The following is a 20,780-nucleotide window of genomic DNA, read 5'->3' on the forward strand; positions in this document are numbered from 1 at the left end:
CAAGCTTGAACCTTCGTGCGCATGCGTGAGTTTTTCCACGCCTGTCGGTTGCGTCATTTGCCTGTGGGCAGGCTTTGAGTGAGCACTGGTCCACCCCTCCCGTCGGCTTTGAGTGAGCACTGGTCCACCCCTCCCATCGGCTTTCTTTTGTCTGGGAACTTGCTGAGAGACTGCCGCTTTGCTCCATGAAATTTTTTTCAGAAACTGTTAGAGACAAGCAGTTGGAAACCATTCGATAGATTCAGCTGGATATCGGTGAAGATTCTGTCGGCGTCACGCGGATTATGGACTGTTAAAACCTTTTTAAAGACGGCCCACAGCGGCGGAGGGCGCGCGGCGCACCGAGCGGCCATCGATAGGCTGGATCGGCCAGATCATTTCTAAACTGAATGCTGTGTTGATCCGGGACATCATGTGACTACCACAGAAATGGCAACAGAACTGGACATAGCACTTTTGCGGCACATTCCACTGTTACAGGAGATTTTGTAATGAAAGACGTGCGGAGGATTTCGCGCGTCGGCATGAAGCAGCTCAGGACGCGCAGCAAAAAAAAAAAAAAAAAAAACACCTCCGTCTTGGAAGTCTCACAGGACATGTTGGGGCATGTCCAGCAGTTACACAATTTCTCGGATACTCACTCAACTGAAAGCCATCGAAAGCCGTCTGAATCTTCTGAATGGTTTCCAACAGGCAGGTGTTTTTTTTTTGCTGCGCATCCTGAGCTGCTCCGTGCCAACGCGCGAAATCCTCCACACGTCTTTCATTACAAAATCTCCTGTAACAGTGTAATGTGCCACAAAAGTGCTATGTCCAGCTCTGTTGCCATTTCTGTGGTAGTCACATGATGTCCCGGATCAACACAGCATTCAGTTTAGAAATAATCTGGTCGATCCAGCCTGTCGAATGGCCGCTCCGCGTGCCCTCCGCCGCTGTTGGCCGTCTTTAAAAAGGTTTAAAGGTCCATAATCCGTGTGACGCCGACAGAATCTTCACCGATATCCAACTGAATCTATCGAATGGTTTGCAACTGCCTGTCTCTAACAGTTTCTGAAAAAAATTTCATGGAGCAAAGCAGCAGTCTCTCAGCAAGTTCTCAGACAAAAGAAATCTGATGGGAGGGGTGGACCAGTGCTCACTCAAAGCCAGCCCACAGGCGAATGACGCAACCGACAGGCGTGGAAAAACTCACGCATGTGCACGAAGGTTCAAGCTTGGCTGATGCAGTCACACGTGATTCAAATCCATATAGTTTTTGGAAAAAAATAAAAAGGTCCGTTACTTTTTGGACAGACCTCGTATATGAACAGATATGTGGGAAAACTTGACGAAGTTCCATGAAAATAATTCTCACACAATTTAACCTATTTTCAATATTCAAGATTATCAATAGTTCCACTTTGCAAGTTATGGTACTTGTATGGTATGATCAATGTCATCTCAGGTTCATTTTTTATTTGCCAAGCGGTTAATGCGCTTGGTTTCAGTTCAGAAGGGTCCGGGTTCAAATCCCACCCCTGCCACATTTCTCCATGTAATGTGGACTTGTGTCAGGAAGGGCATCCGGCGTAAAACTTGTGCCAATTCAACATGCAAAAAATCCACCTTGGATTTGCTGTGGCGACCTCGAGTGCAAACAAGTGGTCCATTTAAAAATCTAAAGACAAAATAGAAGTAATAGTAATAATAATAAAGCTTTTGCATGAGAGCTCAGAAGCATCATCGGTTCTGTGTCGTGTGAGAGTCTTCTCCAAAACTCGACAGATAGTAACAAAGAAGAGGAACAGACTCAAGCTCAATGCCGCTGAAATGATCTTGATTTTAAATAACCTTTGAAGCCCCCAAATCCCCGTCATTTTGTACAACTATGCTCATAACAGTCCCTAGTTGCACAATAGATTTCACAATTTACATCTCTATTACATATACCGCATTTTATGATGGCAGAATCACATTATAACAAGTATATTATTAATGTCTAAACAGAAAGTGTATTATGAGAAAAAGAATTAGCTGAGGGTAATAACTCAAACTTTGACTATTGATACAGAACCACAGTTATGTAGAAAATATTTCCAACCATACCTGAGTCTACAGAAACAAAAGGGAAATGATTTTATATGTAAGAAATTCAAGATAGAAATAGACGATGCTGCAGTGAACATCAAACATCTACAAATTCAAACAAATTAACAGAATGTGGATTTGGGGTTTGGGGGGAATTCAAGTCACACCAGTGTTGGAGACATCATGGTCAAATCAAGACTCAATCACATATACACTGAACAAAAATATAAACGCAACACTTTTGGTTTTGCTCCCATTTTGTATGAGATGAACTCAAAGATCTAAAACTTTTTCCACATACACAATATCACCATTTCCCTCAAATATTGTTCACAAACTAGTCTAAATCTGTGATAGTGAGCACTTCTCCTTTGCTGAGATAATCCATCCCACCTCACAGGTGTGCCATATCAAGATGCTGATTAGACACCATGATTAGTGCACAGGTGTGCCTTAGACTGCCCACAATAAAAGGCCACTCTGAAAGGTGCAGTTTTATCACACAGCACAATACCACAGATGTCGCAAGATTTGAGGGAGCGTGCAATTGGCATGCTGACAGCAGGAATGTCAACCAGAGCTGTTGCTCGTGTATTGAATGTTCATTTCTCTACCATAAGCTGTCTCCAAAGGCGTTTCAGAGAATTTGGCAGTACATCCAACCAGCCTCACAACCGCAGACCACGTGTAACCACACCAGCCCAGGGCCTCCACATCCAGCATGTTCACCTCCAAGATCGTCTGAGACCAGCCACTCGAACAGCTGCTGAAACAATCGGTTTGCATAACCAAAGAATTTCTACACAAACTGTCAGAAACCGTCTCAGGGAAGCTCATCTGCATGCTCGTCGTCCTCATCAGGGTCTCGACCTGACTCCAGTTCATTGTCGTAACCGACTTGAGTGGGCAAATGCTCACATTCGCTGGCATTTGGCACGTTGGAAAGGTGTTCTCTTCACGGATGAATCCCGGTTCACACTGTCCAGGGCAGATGGCAGACAGCGTGTGTGGCGTTGTGTGGGTGAGCGGTTTTCTGATGTCAATGTTGTGGATCGAGTGGCCCATGGTGGCGGTGGGGTTATGGTATGGGCAGGCATCTGTTATGGACGAAGAACACAGGTGCATTTTATTGATGGTATTTTGAATGCACAGAGATACCGTGACGAGACCCTGAGGCCCATTGTTGTGCCAACATCCAAGAACATCACCTCATGTTGCAGCAGGATAATGCACGGCCCCATGTTGCAAGGATCTGTACACAATTCTTGGAAGCTGAAAATGTCCCAGTTCTTGCATGGCCGGCATACTCAGACATGTCACCCATTGAGCATGTTTGGGATGCTCTGGACCAGCGTATACGACAGCGTGTACCAGTTCCTGCCAATATCCAGCAACTTCGCACAGCCATTGAAGAGGAGTGGACCAACATTCCACAGGTCACAATTGACAACCTGATCAACTCTATGCGAAGGAGATGTGTTGCACTGCATGAGGCAAATGGTGGTCACACCAGATACTGACTGGTATCCCCCCCCAATAAAACAAAACTGCACCTTTCAGAGTGGCCTTTTATTGTGGGCAGTCTAAGGCACACCTGTGCACTAATCATGGTGTCTAATCAGCATCTTGGTATGGCACACCTGTGAGGTGGGATGGATTATCTCAGCAAAGGAGAAGTGCTCACTATCACAGATTTAGACTGGTTTGTGAATAATATTTGAGGGAAATGGTGATATTGTGTATGTGGAAAAAGTTTTAGATCTTTGAGTTCATCTCATACAAAATGGGAGCAAAACCAAAAGTGTTGCGTTTATATTTTTGTTGAGTGTATTTTTGACATGCCAAAAAGTTCAAGTATTCTCAGAAAATATGAGTCAATCTGAGAAAAATGTTAAAATATGAAACTCAAATGGAAGTCAAAGTATTTTATCTTGGTGAATTCAAACAGGACATGGTCAGTTATGCAGAGTTATTTGTATACAAAACTGTGCAACTTTTTTTTTCCATTTTGTCATTTTCAACAAAAGTTAAAAATCTATTTGGATTTGTGACTGTGGGCATTTCAGCCATTTCATGAAGACGAGAAATAGTATATATTTTACAGTACTTCAATTCATGTTTGTAAAATTATCATCCAGGTAAAACATATTTGACTGTGCAACACACCATTCAGCATGCACAGACAAGGAACCCCATCTGGTCACTCCTCTTACCATGAAATGAAAGTGATAGCAGCTGCGTTACCACAGATTTCCTGAAATGGGCGTGGATAACTACAGTTACGTTAAAAATAGTCCATCTGACATAAGACACTCAAGCTGCTTTACGAAATTCCCACCCTGACACAGTGTTTCCCCCAATGATTTCCCGTCAGGATAAACATGAAGCAACTTGCTAATAAATGGCTGCTTTGTTTTCCAATCTAAAAGTTATATCAAGTTCCCTACATGTCTGCAATAATTTAGTTCCCAAATGAACTACATATTGGACTTAAAAGGTTAAGACCAGTTTTCCATCAGCAGGGTTACCAGAAGACTCAGCAACTGGTTCACAGTCACAGATTTGCTTTATTTTCGTATATTTTGTAGGTTAGGTGCAGAATATGAAAAATATTAGGTTCATACTCCAAATGGCTCGCTATCCAAATATAAAAAAAAAAAAAAATGGGTGTGTGGCATTTTGTCAATGGTGCAGTACGGCCATTTTCTTGATAACACCAGGTGCCTTGATGACATCAACATCTAATGAAATCTAACTTTTCATCCAAATGATCCTTTTCATTCCTGACTCTTACAAGCCCAGAAAAATGACATTTTGGGGATCGGTCCCACTGAGACAAATTTTCTCCAGATCATCAAGTCATTCAGGATACCCATTTGTGCATTAAAATGACATCACTGTATACTTGGAAAATCACATTTGTTTTGTATTAGTATAGGCTACGTATGTCAGGCAGGCGACTTAAAAAAATGGATTTTTGGTTTTAAAAAAAAAGTTATTTGATCATATAACAAAGCAAGCTTATTAGGTTATTCTATTACTAAGTATAGACGAGGAAATAAAAAGGTAATTTGGATAAAAACTTGGATTTTATTAGATCCTGATTTCATCAAGGCATTATCTCATAGCGTTCGAGATATGGCCCTGAAAAGTTGGCAAGAGACCATGACCTGGGGACAGTTTTTGAAATGGGTTTATATCCTATGGAATGACCCATACATCAATCAAGTAGTTAGTTAACAGCAGCTATAGTCAGTTCTGATCCAAATTGTTCCTGTCAGGCAGGCATAAGGATGGGTAGTGATAAGTTTTTATCTATATCAATACCATTATTGATTCGATTCCCTTATCGATACCTCTTGTGAATTTTCTGTGTACTAAAAGTAGGCTTTACAGGTTATTGAGTCTTAAAGTAAATAAATATGAAATTGGTCACTGGATCTTAAACTCTGGACATAATAAACACTACATGGTGGATCCTTGATCACTGGACATGAATAAAAATAAAATTTGTAGTTTTTGTCAAAAGCATTTACTTTCAGACATTATTGGCATGAATGTCTTTCCATACATCTGAGCTGAGCTCTTGCAGCTGTGCTGCATGTCAGGATGTACAGAATAATAGTAGTGCTATGTGACTAAAAAGATTAATCCAGGTTTTGAGTATATTTCTTATTGTTACATGGGAAACAAGGTACCAGTAGATTCTCACAAATCCAACAAGACCAAGCATTCATGATATGCACACTCTTAAGGCTATGAAATTGGGCTATTAGTAGAAAAAGTAGAAAAGGGGGTGTTCACAATAATAGTAGCATCTGCTGTTGACGCTACAAACTCAAAACTATTATGTTCAAACTGCTTTTTTAGCAATCCTGTGAATCACTAAACTAGTATTTAGTTGTATAACCACAGTTTTTCATGATTTTTTTGGTTTGGAACCAAGATTTTGCTCATTTACTAGTGTGCTTGGGGTCATTGTCTTGTTGAAATACCCATTTCAAGGGCATGTCCTCTTCAGCATAAGGCAACATGACCTCTTCAAGTATTCTGACATATCCAAACTGATCAATGATACCTGGTATGTGATATGTAGGCCCAACACCATAGTAGGAGAAACATGCCCATATCATGATGCTTGTACCACCATGCTTCACTGTCTTCACTGTGAACTGTGGCTTGAATTCAGAGTTTGGGGGTCGTCTCACAAACTGTCTGCAGCCCTTGGACCCAAAAACAACAATTTCACTCTCATCAGTCCACAAAATATTCCTCCATTTCTCTTTAGGCCAGTTGATGTATTCTTTGGCAAATTGTAACCTCTTTTGCACGTCTTTTATTTAACAGAGGGACTTTGCGGGGGATTCTTGCAAATAAATTAGCTTCACACAAGCATCTTCTAACTGTCACAGCACTTACAGGTAACTCCAAATCCCGGAGCTGATCAATGGGTGAGCCTTTGCCATTCTGGTTATTCTTCTATCCATTTTGATGGTTGTTTTCTGTTTTCTTCCACGTGTCTGGTTTTGTTTTGTCCATTTTAAAGCATTGGAGATCACTGTAGATGAACAGCCTATAATTTTTTCCACGTGCGTATAAGTTTTCCCCTCTCCAACTTTTTAATCAAACTACACTGTTCTTCTGAACAATGTCTTGAACGTCCCATTTTCCTCAGGCTTTCAAAGAGAAAAGCATGTTCAACAGGTGCTGGCTTCATCCTTACATAGGGGACCCCAGAGTCACACCTGTCCACAAAATTGACGAACTCACTGACTGAATGCCACATTACTATTATTGTGAACACCCCCCATTCTACTTTTTTTAATAATAGCCCAATTTCATAGCCTTAAGAGTGTGCATACGAGGTCTGTCAAAGTATAGGTCCTTTTTATTTTTTTCAAAAACTATATGGATTTCATTCATATGTTTTTACATCAGACATGCTTGAACCCTCGTGCGCATGCGTGAGTTTTTCCATGCCTGTCGGTGACGTCATTCGCCTGTGAGCACTCCTTGTGGGAGGAGTCATCCAGCCCCTCGTCGGAATTCCTTTGTCTGAGAAGTTGCTGAGAGTGGCGCTTTGTTTGATCAAAATTTTTTCTAAACCTGTGAGGCACATCGAAGTGGACACGGTTCGAAAAATTAAGCTGGTTTTCGGTGAAAATTTTAACGGCTGATGAGAGATGTTGAGGTGATACTGTCGCTTTAAGGACTTCCCACAGAGCGGGACGTCTCGCAGCGGTCCCAGGCGCCGTCGTCAGCCTGTTTCAAGCTGAAAACCTCCACATTTCAGGCTCTATTGATCCAGGACGTCGTGAGAGAACAGAGAAGTTTCAGAAGAAGTCGGTTTCAGCATTTTATCCGGATATTCCACTGTTAAAGGAGATTTTTTTAATGAAAGACGTGCGGGCGGACTGCAGCATCGGCTCACAGCCGCTGCGATGCTCTGCCACAGGAAAAACACCTCTGTTGGAAGCCTTAAGGACAAGTTGGAACATGTCCAGCTGTTAAACAATTTCTCATATACTCACTCCACTGAAAGCCATCAAAAGCCGCCTGGATTTTACAAATGGTTATCAACACGGAGGTGTTTTTCCTGTGCCGCCACACCGCGCCGGCTGCGTCCCAACACGCGGACCCGTCCGCACGTCTTTCATTAAAAAAAAAATCTCCTTTAACAGTGGAATATCCGGATAAAATGCTGAAACTGACTTCTTCTGAAACTTCTCTGTTCTCTCACGATGTCCTGGATCAATAGAGCCTGAAATGTGGAGGTTTTCAGCTTGAAACAGGCTGACGACGGCGCCTGGGACCGCTGCGCGACGTCCCGCTCCGTGGGAAGTCCTTAAAGCGACAGTATCACCTCAAAATCTCTCATCAGCCGTTAATTTTTTACCGAAAACCAGCTTAATTTTTCGAACCGTGTCCACTTCGATGTGCCTCACAGGTTTAGAAAAAATTTTGATCAAACATAGCGCCAGTCTCTCAGCAACTTCTCAGACAAAGGAATTCCAAGGGGCTGGACGACTCCCCCCACAAGGAGTGCTCACAAGCGAATGACGTCACCGACAGGCGTGGAAAAACTCACGCATACGCACGAGGGTTCAAGCATGTCTGACGTAAAAACATATGAATGAAATCCATATAGTTTTTGAAAAAAATAAAAAGGACCTATACTTTATTGACAGCCCTCGTATGATGAATGCTTGGTCTTGTTGGATTTGTGAGAATCTACTGGTACCTTGTTTCCCATGTAACAATAAGAAATATACTCAAAACATGGATTAATCTTTTTAGTCACATAGCACTACTGTAATTCATAAAGAATACAGGATGTCTCATTTTGGGAGGAAAAAAACATTTTAGTCGATTGTAGTTTTTTGTCTGGATTACAGCGTTTGGAAAGAGGTGTCATTTTATTCAAAGCGGCAATTCGTTTTGAAATTATTAATTCCAACCGGACTCTGTCTCAGCAGAGAGCTGCGCAGTGTTTGGAGCTGTGCCAACGGAATGGGGGACGATTCTCGTTTCTTGACTGCAACAAGACAAGAGTCCCAGTTAGTGACTAATCCACACAAAAGTGACTCACGATTGACACATTTTAATGGCTCTGAGAGGGGCTAAGAAGCGGACTTGCCACTTCTGAAGAGCAGCGAATCAAAGAACCAACAAGCCAGCGGATCGAATCACTGCTTCATTGGTTCACGGTTCAAAGTGGAGTCACGGTTCAGACGCAGTTGATTACAGTGTCGCTGCAAGGTCTATAATCAATGTAGAGAAATGAAACACCCTCAAACACCCTCAAAAACAATGGTCGCTCTGAAGGACCGATAAGGGAATCGTTAAGCAAAAAGACTATTATATCGGTGGATCGAATCAAAAAGACTATTATATCGGTGGATCGAATCATTTCTTAAAGATACCAGGAAAAAAACGGTTCTCGATACCCAACCCTAGTCAGGCATATTCAATTTGATTATGCTGATACTAAGGAAAACTAATCAAATCTCAACACCACAACAAAATAAGACCACCCACAGCTGTGGAAAATATAAATACATCATACCTGTATGTATGATTACGTATATCGGCTGCACTTATTTATTATTATTATTATAATAATAATGGTTTGACTGATTAAACAAAATCAGGCTCATACCTGGATGGGGGTTGGTTTTACAAACCCAATCTGCCTAATATTTTCCATGATCTCTGGATAGTGTTCAAAAGCCTCCAGGAAGGTTCGGCAAGGACTGGGAACAGGCCTCTTCTCGTCGCCTTCCTTCAGATCATCCACAAAGATATTGTTGTTCTCCTTTCTGTGGTGCAGGGAAAGTACATAAAACACATACAAGCTGAGTACAAATATGTACGATGCAAGTTTGTTTATTTAAAATCCAAAAATGCTTGCATACATGTCAGAAGCCATATTTATTCCAACCATTTCTGACATTCAAAATCCACATGAAAATAGTAGTAGTATGCATTTTCCCTAATCATTTGTGATGATCTAAAATGACATTTTTCCCCCCTCTTTCTTGAGACGACACTGGTGTTGGCCCAGTTAACAGAATACTCTGTGTCTTAAAAACTTATTTCAGGGCCAGAAACACTGATAAAGTATTGCCTGCAAGCAACTGTTCGTCCATCACCCTGTTTCCCAAGACAATGCTTTTTGCAGCTGGTGCAGAGGAGTCTGAACACTTATAACCATGCACACACATAACTGGTGCTCATCTGCACTTAAAAAAAACAAAAAAACAATAAAGCACTTAAGTGTTTCAATACTAGAGAGTGACCCCGAGAATGAACACTTTTTGGTTTGAAGTAGACAGACAACCGCAGCTCCAATGACAAATATCTTATACTTGTCAATACTATGAACTGCACACCAGCACTATCACACAGATGACATGACGTGGATGAACAGTCTCACCAATCTGTCCAACACCCTAAAATCAATGCCTTCCGGAAAAAGAGTTGGCTGTCAAACTGTACAGCCACAAAAAAGGTACATACTGTTCAAACAATCCCTAAATACACTTAAAAACAAACCCTGTCCTAAAATCAACTATGTTAAATTATGGAAGACTTCGTTAGAATGCATAAGACAACAGATTAAAATGAATAAATAAATAAAAGCAGTGCCCACGCTACACAAGACTCTGTAAATCAGCATTTCTCAAGCACTCTGACACCAAGGACCACTTAACCATAAAAAAGTAATACCCTACTGACCGTCTAACTCCACAAATAGCCAAAGACAATAAATTGCATATGAATTGAGCTAATAATGAAAATAATACAGACTATGAGTTGTTTTAAATAGTCTGCGAAACACTGTTCAGTTAGAATATGATATTATTTAAAATGATTTCACCAATATACTGACGGACCACAAAAGGTTGCTCATGGACCACCAGTGGTCCGCAAACCACATTTTGAGAAAGGCTACTATAAAGAGTGGATGTGGGTGCTCATTTTTTTTTTTTTTGTGGGAACACATTAGCAACTTGAATTAAAAAAAAAACAAAAAACTGATTAAAATACATGTAATACCCAAGCCAGTGATATAATTTAAATATGTAGTTATTGTCCTCCAGACATCATCATCATACCCATCATATCTGTAATAACATGGACTGTTGTGTGGTTAATTCACTGAACAGATCATCTATGATGCATGCACGCTAGTATTTGCACCAAGTAAAATTTTTGTCGGATGTCATTTTAGATGATAACAATGTTAGCATTTGTAGCAGCTAGTGGTAGCTTTGTGACGTTAGTATTCATGGATTAACGACCTGAGGAAGTGAGTGAGTCGTAATTTTTGATGACCACACCAAAGCAAAACAGTTATGAAAACCACTAGTCAGTCTCCAAAAATATGATTTACTGAACACACAAACCATGGTTAGCCTGTTAGCTGAGCTTGTTGCCGCTTGGGCTTCGCTTGTCCTGCCCTAGACACACCTGTCTCACACATGCTCCACCTCTTTACCCACATATGGGCTGTGCACCCCCCAACACACACACAGCTCTACATACAGGATCACCAGTGGAATCTAGCAAAGACTTCATCTCTAAATTCGAGCAAATAACATCATGATGTAAAACAAAACCTGTCTGCTGTACCTCCACTCTGCGACTTCCTCTGCTGTTAGCATGGACACGCTCTCTGCTTCAGTGTAGAACTTCTTCTTAATGGGTGGGACATCTGAAGGTTGAAAACAGTGATAAGCAATGGCTGTGCTCAACAGTTTCAGAGTGGAAAACAAAAACAAACACTCCAACAACAACAAAAAAATGCATCCAACATCGCAAACTGAAATCATGAGCAGGGGTGGGCAACAGTGTACCATGAACAACATGAGGGACAGCAGAAGGGAATAAGGGGAAGCTATGGATATTAGCCAACATTGCTAACTACATTCTGGACTCGCATGCTATTCCAGCAGGGGGCGGTAAATCAACTTTATATTAAAAGCGTGAGTGCATGCGTGCTTTTATTTCAGAAGTTCAATGCAAGTACATAATATAATTGTAAATACGTTAAAAATACATGGATGACAAGAAAGTGAAAACACTTATTTCCACTGTGGTCCATTGATAAATCAAATGACAGAGTAGAAGTCATAATAAAATGATAATAATAATAATAATAATAGTGTGTATATGATAAGAACCTAAACAAATTCTAAAAGCATTGGCAGTAAATAAAAAAAATTACGTAATTAACAGGAAACAAAAGGGTTCAGTTGTTCTTCTAAATACTGTTGAGGTATAAGGTTCTAAAAACATGCTGGACTCACACGCCATTCCAACTCATTACACAAGCTGTGCTTAATTTATTACCACCCTTGAAAAAATGTCAGCATTAGAGCTTACTGCCAACAGGTAGCCAATCAGAGTGTGGCATACAAAGGTCAGGCACTTATGATGGAGATATAATGCAAAATACACATCAAATGTACTTTTCAATATTAAATTCAAGTGTCCACAAAATCCACAATCCGGGTCAGATCCGGTGCCACGGATTTTTCCTGACTTTGACATTGAAAATCGAACCATGTCTTGCCTATCAGGATATGAATTTTCAGTAAAAATTTCATAACGATATATCCAACCTCGTTGGTGGAGGTGGTAAAATCACAACATCAAGCCAGCATGGGATACAGGTACAGTTTCTAAAATGCCATCATTAAAACATTTAAAAGCACCCAACATTACTGACCAAAATCATAAGCAGGGGTGGGCAATTATATCAGGGATGAGAATGGGCAAAGAAAAAAGAAAAAGAAAAAAAAAATTCTGAAAATCAGCAGGGGCCGGGGGGGGGGGGGGGGGGTGGGGGGTTTGTCGCCGCAGGCCCCCAGCAGGGTGCAGGAGCCCACAGGTTTTGAGCATTTTAGAGGCATCTCTGGGCCACTGAAGAGACCCAATTTCATGAATTTCCATTTTATATTTTTTGTACATTGGGGTATGTGGAAGCATTATTGTAATAACAGAATCTGTTGATGAAGACCTTCTTTCAGTGATACCTGCCTCATGCTGTAGTATATGTACTTACTATAAATGCCATAGCATTAGACACACATCACTGAACTTGCCAAAACAATTCTTTAAGTGTCTTTCCTTAATTTGCAATGAGCTCTGATATATACTGAAACTTCATGCAAGTATGTGTACATCATTTAAAAGAGATTAAGATTTTAGATTTAAGAGATTTAGATTTTTCGTTGCCCGACTTGCTTCCTCCTTTGCGCCCCTCGCACTGCTGTGGCGCCGAGCTGCACTGTCTCGGCACTGAGTTGCTTCCACGCAGCGTCGTCATAATGACGCACGGCGCAACTGAGAGCAACCGGGAGCACCCCTGGTGTGAAAGGGGCTTTACAGAGGCAGCTCGCCAGACCAAACTTGCAGAAACTCAAAATGTCCAGGTACTTTTGCTGACTTTAGATATTACAGAGATTCTGATTGGTTGAGAGTTCGCTGTTGTAGAAAAAGTAACCAATGACGCTGCGCGTTTTAGCTTGCAGTTTCAGCAGCGCTGAAGATTTAACTCGCACGGACGACCCGTGCCGTACCCCACCCCCAAAATTTTTCTCAACAGATTTACACTGATCTCAGAAATGGCCCAGGAACCCAGAAAAACTATGAAATCCACATATCTGTGGAAACTTCTCATCCCTGTTATACAACCCCTGGCAAAAATTATGGAATCACCGGCCTCAGAGGATGTTCATTCAGTTGTTTAATTTTGTAGAAAAAAAGCAGATCACAGACATGACACAAAACTAAAGTCATTTCAAATGACAACTTTCTGGCTTTAAGAAACGCTATAAGAAATCAAGAAAAAAAGATTGTGGCAGTCAGTAACGGTTACTTTTTTAGACCAAGCAGAGGAAAAAATATGGAATCACTCAATTCTGAGGGAAAAATTATGGAATCACCCTGTAAATTTTCATCCCCCAAATTAACACCTGCATCAAATCAGATCTGCTCATTAACAATGACCCTATGACATGACATTGACCCTATGTGTCTTTTTGCAAGGAATGTTTTTGCAGTTTTTGCTCTATGGCAAGATGCATTATCATCTTGAAAAATGATTTCATCATCCCCAAACATCCTTTCAATTGTCCAAAATATCAACATAAACTTGTGCATTTATTGATGATGTAATGACAGCCATCTCCCCAGTGCCTTTACCTGACATGCAGCCCCATATCATCAACGACTGTGGAAATTTACATGTTCTCTTCAGGCAGTCACCTTTATAAATCTCATTGGAAAGGCACCAAACAAAAGTTCCAGCATCATCACCTTGCCCAATGCAGATTCGAGATTCATCACTGAATATGACTTTCATCCAGTCATCCACAGTCCACAATTGCTTTTCCTTAGCCCATTGTAACCTTGTTTTTTTCTGTTTAGGTGTTAATGATGCCTTTCGTTTAGCTTTTCTGTATGTAAATCCCATTTCCTTTAGGCGGTTTCTTACAGTTCGGTCACAGACGTTGACTCCAGTTTCCTCCCATTCGTTCCTCATTTGTTTTGTTGTACATTTTTCGATTTTTGAGACATATTGCTTTAAGTTTTCTGTCTTGACGCTTTGATGTCTTCCTTGGTCTACCAGTATGTTTGCCTTTAACAACCTTCCCATGTTGTTTGTATTTGGTCCAGAATTTAGACACAGCTGACTGTGAACAACCAACATCTTTTGCAACATTGCGTGATGATTTACTCTCTTTTAAGAGTTTGATAATCCTCTCCTTTGTTTCAATTGACATCTCTCGTGTTGGAGCCATGATTCATGTCAGTCCACTTGGTGCAACAGCTCTCCAAGGTGTGTTCAATCCTTTTTAGATGCAGACTAACGAGCAGATCTGATATGATGCAGGTGTTAGTTTTGGGGATGAAAATTTACAGGGTGATTCCATAATTTTTTCCTCAGAATTGAGTGATTCCATATTTTTTTCCTCTGCTTGGTCTAAAAAAGTAACCGTTACTGACTGCCACAATCTTTTTTTCTTGATTTCTTATAGTGTTTCTTAAAGCCAGGGGTTGTATGCAGTATATTGGAGGTACTGCTTTCCCAGTATTTGTGTACATCATAATGTGAGCACTCACCCTTCCACTTCAGCTCCTCATACTTCCCTTTGTTCTCTCTGATGGTGGCCCAGTCTATAGCTGGACGAGGTGGGACCACCTTTGCTGCCCGTAATGCTGCAGCAGACCAGACTGAGTCTGTGTTCTCTCCTCCATCGGGCCCTTCTTCACAGACATCACGACATGAGCCAGAGCCTTAAAAATAAATCAGTTTATGCTGCAGGTGGTGCACGTGTAATCTTTCAACAAACACAGAATTAAAAGCAAAAGTGCACAAATAGTTTGGATTTGGAACAGACATAAAAACAGTTCAAAATACCCCAATCATGTTCACAGACATCTACTTTGCTGGGTTACACTGTGTAACTGATAATGGCTACAATTCAAACGTTATGTAGGGTGCTTCTTTTCTAAAATTCCTCACAGAAGCCCAACTGTAAAATTGATAAGCAGGCTAGTAGTCAAGCAGGCTAGGTTAGTAGTTCAGTATGTATGAAGGCAAATGTCTGGATCTGGAAAACCATTCTTTAAAAATCAGGAATTTTACAACCGCAAGTCCAAAGTTTGATAATTTATTTCAGCTTTTGAATGGTGTGCACATCAGTTGGTGCTGCCGAAGGATCAGCAGTAACAATAAATTAATAATCACATAAGAGATGATAGATAACCAATGAGCCTTATGGATAATGCACAAAATGAGTGTCATCGATTTCTGAGTGGTGCTAAAGCCGCCTTCTTTATCTTTCAGCTGTTCCCGTTAGGGGTCACCACAGCAGATCAATCGTTTCCATCTCACCCTGTCCTCTGTATCTTCCTCTGTCACACCAACCACCTACATGTCCTCTCTCAGCACATCCATAAACCTCCTGTTTGGCCTCCCTCTTCCCCTCCTGCCTGGAGGCTCCATCCTCAGCATCGTTCTCCCTCTATACCCCGGGTCCCTCCTCTGCACATGTCCAAACCATCTCAATCTCACCTCTCTGACTTTGTCTCCAAACCGTCCTACCTGAGCTGTCCCTCTGATATGTTAATTCCTAATCTTGTCCATTCTTGTTACTCCCAAAGAGAATCTCAACATCTTCAGCTCTGCCTCCTGTCTTTTTGTTAGTGCCACCGTCTCTAAAGCGTACAACATAGCTGGTCTCACTACTGTCTTGTAAACTTTCTCCTTCACTCTTGCTGATATTCTTCAGTCACAAGTCACTCCTGTCACCTTTCTCCACCCACTCCACCCTGCCTGCACACTCTTCTTCACCTCTCTACCACACTCTCCATTACTTTGAACAGTTGACCCCAAATATTTAAACTCATCTAGTTTCACCTCTTCTACTCCTTGTAACTGCACTATTCCACTGGGCTCCCTCCCATTCACACACATGTACTCAGTCTTGCTTCTACTGACTTGCATTCCCCTTCTCTCCAAAGCATATCTCCACCTCTCCAGACTAGACTCAACTTGCTTTCTACTCTCACTACAGATCACGTCATCTGCAAACATTATAGTCCATGGGGACTCCTGTCTGATCCCATCTGTCAACCTGTCCATCACCACTGCAAAAAAGAAAGGACTCAGAGCTGATCCTTGGTGTAATCACACCTCCACCTTGAATGTGTCATTCCGACTGCGCATCTCACCGCTGTCACACTATTCTTGTACATGTCCTGCACTACCCTAAAATACTTCTCTGCCACTCCAGACGTCCTCATACAATACCACAGCTCTTCTCTTGGCACCCTATCATAAGCTTTTTCTAAGTCCACAAACACACAATGTAACTCTTTCTAGCCTTCTCTGTACTTTTCCAACAGTATTCTCAGAGCAAACATTGCATCTGTAGTGCTCTTTCTCAGCATGAAACCATGTCACTGCTCACAGATCTTTACCCGTTTTCTAAGCCTAGCTTCTACTACTCTTTCCCTTAACTTCATGCTGTGGCTGATCAACTTTATGCCTCTGTAGTTACTGCAGCTCTGCACATCACCCTTGTTCTTGAAAATAGGAACCAGCACACTTCGTCTCCACTCCTCAGGCATCCTCTCACTTTCCAAGATTTTATTAAACAATCTGGTTATAAACTCTACTGCCATCTCTCCTTGACATTTCCATGCCTCCACTGGAATGTCATCTGGACCAACGGCTTTTCCACTCTTCATCCTCTTTATAGCAGACCTCACTTCTTCCTTACTAATCTCTTGTACTTCCTGACTTACTCTCACCACATCATCCAGCCTTTTCTCTCGCTCATTTTCTTAAATCATCAGCTCTTCAAAATATTCCCTCCACCTTCTCAGCACACACTCCTCACTTGTCAGCACATTACCATGTACATCTTTTACCACCCTAACCTGCTGCACATCCTTTCCAGCTCTGTCCCTTTGTCTGGCCAATCGGTACAAGTCCTTTTCTCCTTCCTTACTATTCGTTTTCTTGTACAGTTCGCAATATGCCTTTTCCTTCGCTTTTGCCACTTCTCTTTTCGCCTTACGCTGCATCTCCTTGTACTCCTGTCTACTTTCTTCATCTCTCTGACTATCCCAAAACTTTTTCACCAACCTCTTTCTCCTTATGCTTTCTTGGACCTCTTCATTCCACCACCAAGTCTTCTCGTCTTCCTTCCACTGTCCAGATGTCACACCCAGTACTGTCCTAGCTGTCTCCCTCACATCTGCAGTACTTTTCCAGTTGTCCAAAATTGCTTCCCCTCCAACCAGTGCTTCTCTCACCTGCTTGCTAAATTTCACACAACAGTCTTCCTCCTTCAGCTTCTACCATCTGATCCTTTGTTGAGCGCTCACTCTCTTCTTCTTTACCTCTAAAGTCATCCTACAAACAACCATCCTATGCTGTCTAATGACACTCTCTCCTGCCACCACCTTAGAGTCTCTGATTTCTTTTAGCTTGCATCTCCTAATAAAGAATGTAGTCCACCTGTGTGCAACTTCCTTCACTCTTATATGTTACCCTGTGCTCCTGCCTTTTCTTAAAGTAGGTATTCACCACAGCCATTTCCATCCTTTTTGCAAAATCAACTACTATCTGTCCTTCCCCATTCCTATTCTTGATACCATATCTACCCATTACTTCCTCATCACCTCTGTTCCCTTCACCAACACGCCCATTGAAGTCCGCTCCTATCACCACTCTTTCATGCTTGGGCACACTCTCCACCACCTCATCTAACACACTCCAGAAATCTTCTTTCTCCTTCATCTCACAACCTACCTGTGGGGCATATGCACTGATGATATTCATCATCACCCCTTCAATTCCCAACTTCACGCTTATCACCCTGTCAGACACTCGCTTAACCTCGAACACACTTAACATACTCTTCCTTTAAAATGACCCCAACACCATTTCTCTTCCTGTCCTCACCATGGTACAACAACTTGAACCCACCACCTATGCCCCTGCTCTTACTTCCCTTCCACTTGGTCTCTTGCACACACAATATGTCTACCTTTCTCCTCTCCATCATATCATCCAGCTCTCTCCCTTTACCAGTCAAACTACCAACATTCAAAGTCCCCACTCTCATTTCCACCCTTCTAGTTTTCTTCTTCTCCTGCTGTTTGTGGAAACGTTCTCCTCCTCTTCTTTGTTGTCTTCGCCCAGCAGTAGCCCAATCTCCACCGACACCCTGTTCGGCAACAGCACCGGTCGCGGACATTGTTAACCCGGGCCTCGACCAATCCGGTATGGAAATTCGATTCTTAGTCTGCATAGTTGGGTTGGCTTGTTTTACGCCGGATGCCCTTCCTGATGCAACCCTCATTTAACCAGGCTTGGAACCGGCACTCAGAATGTACTGGCTGCACACCCCATGTGGCTGAGTTAGTTAAAGCCAGTAATTACACTAAACTGTCGAACTATTTAAAATATTCAACCTGGAAGAATGTGTATTCTTGAAACCTATCCATCCAAGACCCAGAACAAGCAAACAACCAGATTACACCTGTGGGCCCTTTTTAAGACAACTTGCAAACCAAGAAAGGATTATAAGTGCACAACAAAACATGCCTTTCATTTCAAAAAATAAAATCAAATCATTTTTATACCACCATGGAATTGAGAGTTTCCATACGGAAGAAGGTCCTCAATCATCTCCTTAACCTTCTGTTTGGCATCAGAGGACCCAAAGATGGCCACCTCACTCTCACAAGCCACACTGCGTATCTAGAACAGAAATTGGGGGTAAGTTTTATTTTTCTCTCTCACACACACATACACGCACGCTATAGTGGCTGCATTTGGTTTGCCTATTTTGGTTGTAGCTTATCTGCGTAACAAGTGGAACTGGAACCATTTGAGAAGTAACATTTTCATGACTTTGTGGAACTATACAAACAAACTGGATCTTCATGACACCACTGGATTTATAGTTGACTAGTCTGTATTTCAGATCAAGTTCACAAAACTTGAATCAATACAATCTATCCCCTGGTTATAGACTCAAACCAGTCTGGCACAAACTGAGCTGAACAGATTGTTGCTCAGCTTTCATCACATAGACACTGAATTTATGTTTACCTTTAGAACGTGTTGAACAACTGAAGCTACAGCTGAAATATTCCAGCACATACTATATCTGATATACACACATTCACTATAATAACCAAATGATGAAAGAAGTCAGCTCGCCTTGATTCTTGTGCCAGTGCCCTCTTCCAGTTCACGAATTTTGGCTCCTCCCCGACCTGTAACAGAAAAATTACATTCACTCTAAATTTCGCAAAGATCTCATTCAGATAATGGCATATCAAGCATAGCAATGAAAATGAGTTCTGTCAAAAATAAAAACAAACCAACAACCACCACGGGGTCGCATGCCTGCCTGGTGCAGCACCCTTGCAGGAATCTAGGGAGCGGAACCCACCTAAGCTACTTGAATTTGAGCCTTTTATGAATTTTACTGGGGAAAAGGTACTCATTTAGACTTTTCAGACAATTTTATTTGTTAATGTAGCTACATGCTTGCCCTTACTAAAGGCAGTGAATGATGAGTCTTCACAAAACACGATCATGTCAGAGCAGTGCCAATTTTTGATACCCATTGTCTATACTTCTTATATTTATTAAAGGAGGCAGGGGTGAGGGCCAAGTGATTAGTGCGCTTGGTTTCAGTATGGAAGGTTCCTGGTTCAAACGTCACCCCTGCCACATTTCTCCACGTAATGTGGAGTTGTGCCAGAAAGGGCATACATCCGGTCTAAAACGTGTGCCAAATCAACATGCAGGTCCTCCTTAGATCTGCTGTGGCAACGCTGAGACAAAACAGGGGAGCAGCTGAAGGAGCTAAACTTTAACTTATTTATTAAATTTACTTAATTATTAAAATTTATTTTACATTTATTAAAGGAGAAGGTACAAAGTTTTGATTGTTATATAACTGCAAGTGAATGGCCATAACTATGCATAAATTTGCTTGTTTTGATACTTATGAGTATTCTTGAGTGGTTTTAACAGCTTTTGTCATGATTAAAATCCACAAAATAACCCAAACCAATCATGTTGGAAAATTATCCAAGAACAAATCCGCTTGGTATGCCAACAAAACAAACAGTAAGATGTACGTCTCTCTATTTACAAACGTCTGGCATTGATTTGGCATATTCCTGATAATCCTGTCAACAATACAAAAAAAATACTTGCTCCTTTAACAAGCGTGAGTAGTGTATGTTTTTGACCAAAATAAATCAACAAATAAAAATCACATACACAACTGAGGACTGAGATCTGGTGTAAACAGGGGTAAATATAGTATTGTAAAACACTGAGCAATCAGGAACGTTTTAAACGTGTTGCACAAATTTTAACAGGTGCCGATCGGGGGCAAAATGTAAAACTTGGTGAAAAGTAGACAATCGGCTACAGTATGCAGTAATCAGGTCCTACCATACTCTGAGGAGACTTTCCTTCTGATACTCCTCCACAACATGAAACTCATAAAAAAAGTATGTTGCACTTTTCAACAGAAGACAGTTTGAAATGTTACACATTTTAGTTTTTTAGAATAATGTGGGAAAAACTCAGAAGTAGCCTTTGTGTGTGGGGGAAAAAAAAAAAAAAAAAAAAAAAATCATGTAATGGAAATCAGATG

General features: G+C 41.3%; 1 protein-coding gene across 1 annotated transcript in view; it reads right to left on the reverse strand.

Annotated features, from left to right (window-relative positions):
- Positions 1-20,780, reverse strand: part of ddx43 (DEAD (Asp-Glu-Ala-Asp) box polypeptide 43) — a 58,055-nt gene that overhangs the window by 21,873 nt on the left and 15,402 nt on the right. The window contains exons 2-6 of the mRNA XM_034185464.1: positions 19,322-19,377; positions 18,739-18,856; positions 14,701-14,874; positions 11,203-11,284; positions 9,227-9,386 (exon numbers count right to left, since the gene is read on the reverse strand). Of these exons, the coding sequence (XP_034041355.1) occupies positions 9,227-9,386; positions 11,203-11,284; positions 14,701-14,874; positions 18,739-18,856; positions 19,322-19,377 (590 nt within the window). The remainder of the gene's footprint in view (positions 1-9,226; positions 9,387-11,202; positions 11,285-14,700; positions 14,875-18,738; positions 18,857-19,321; positions 19,378-20,780) is intronic.

This window comes from Thalassophryne amazonica, chromosome 13, assembly GCF_902500255.1.
Source record: "Thalassophryne amazonica chromosome 13, fThaAma1.1, whole genome shotgun sequence".
NCBI lineage: Eukaryota > Metazoa > Chordata > Actinopteri > Batrachoidiformes > Batrachoididae > Thalassophryne > Thalassophryne amazonica.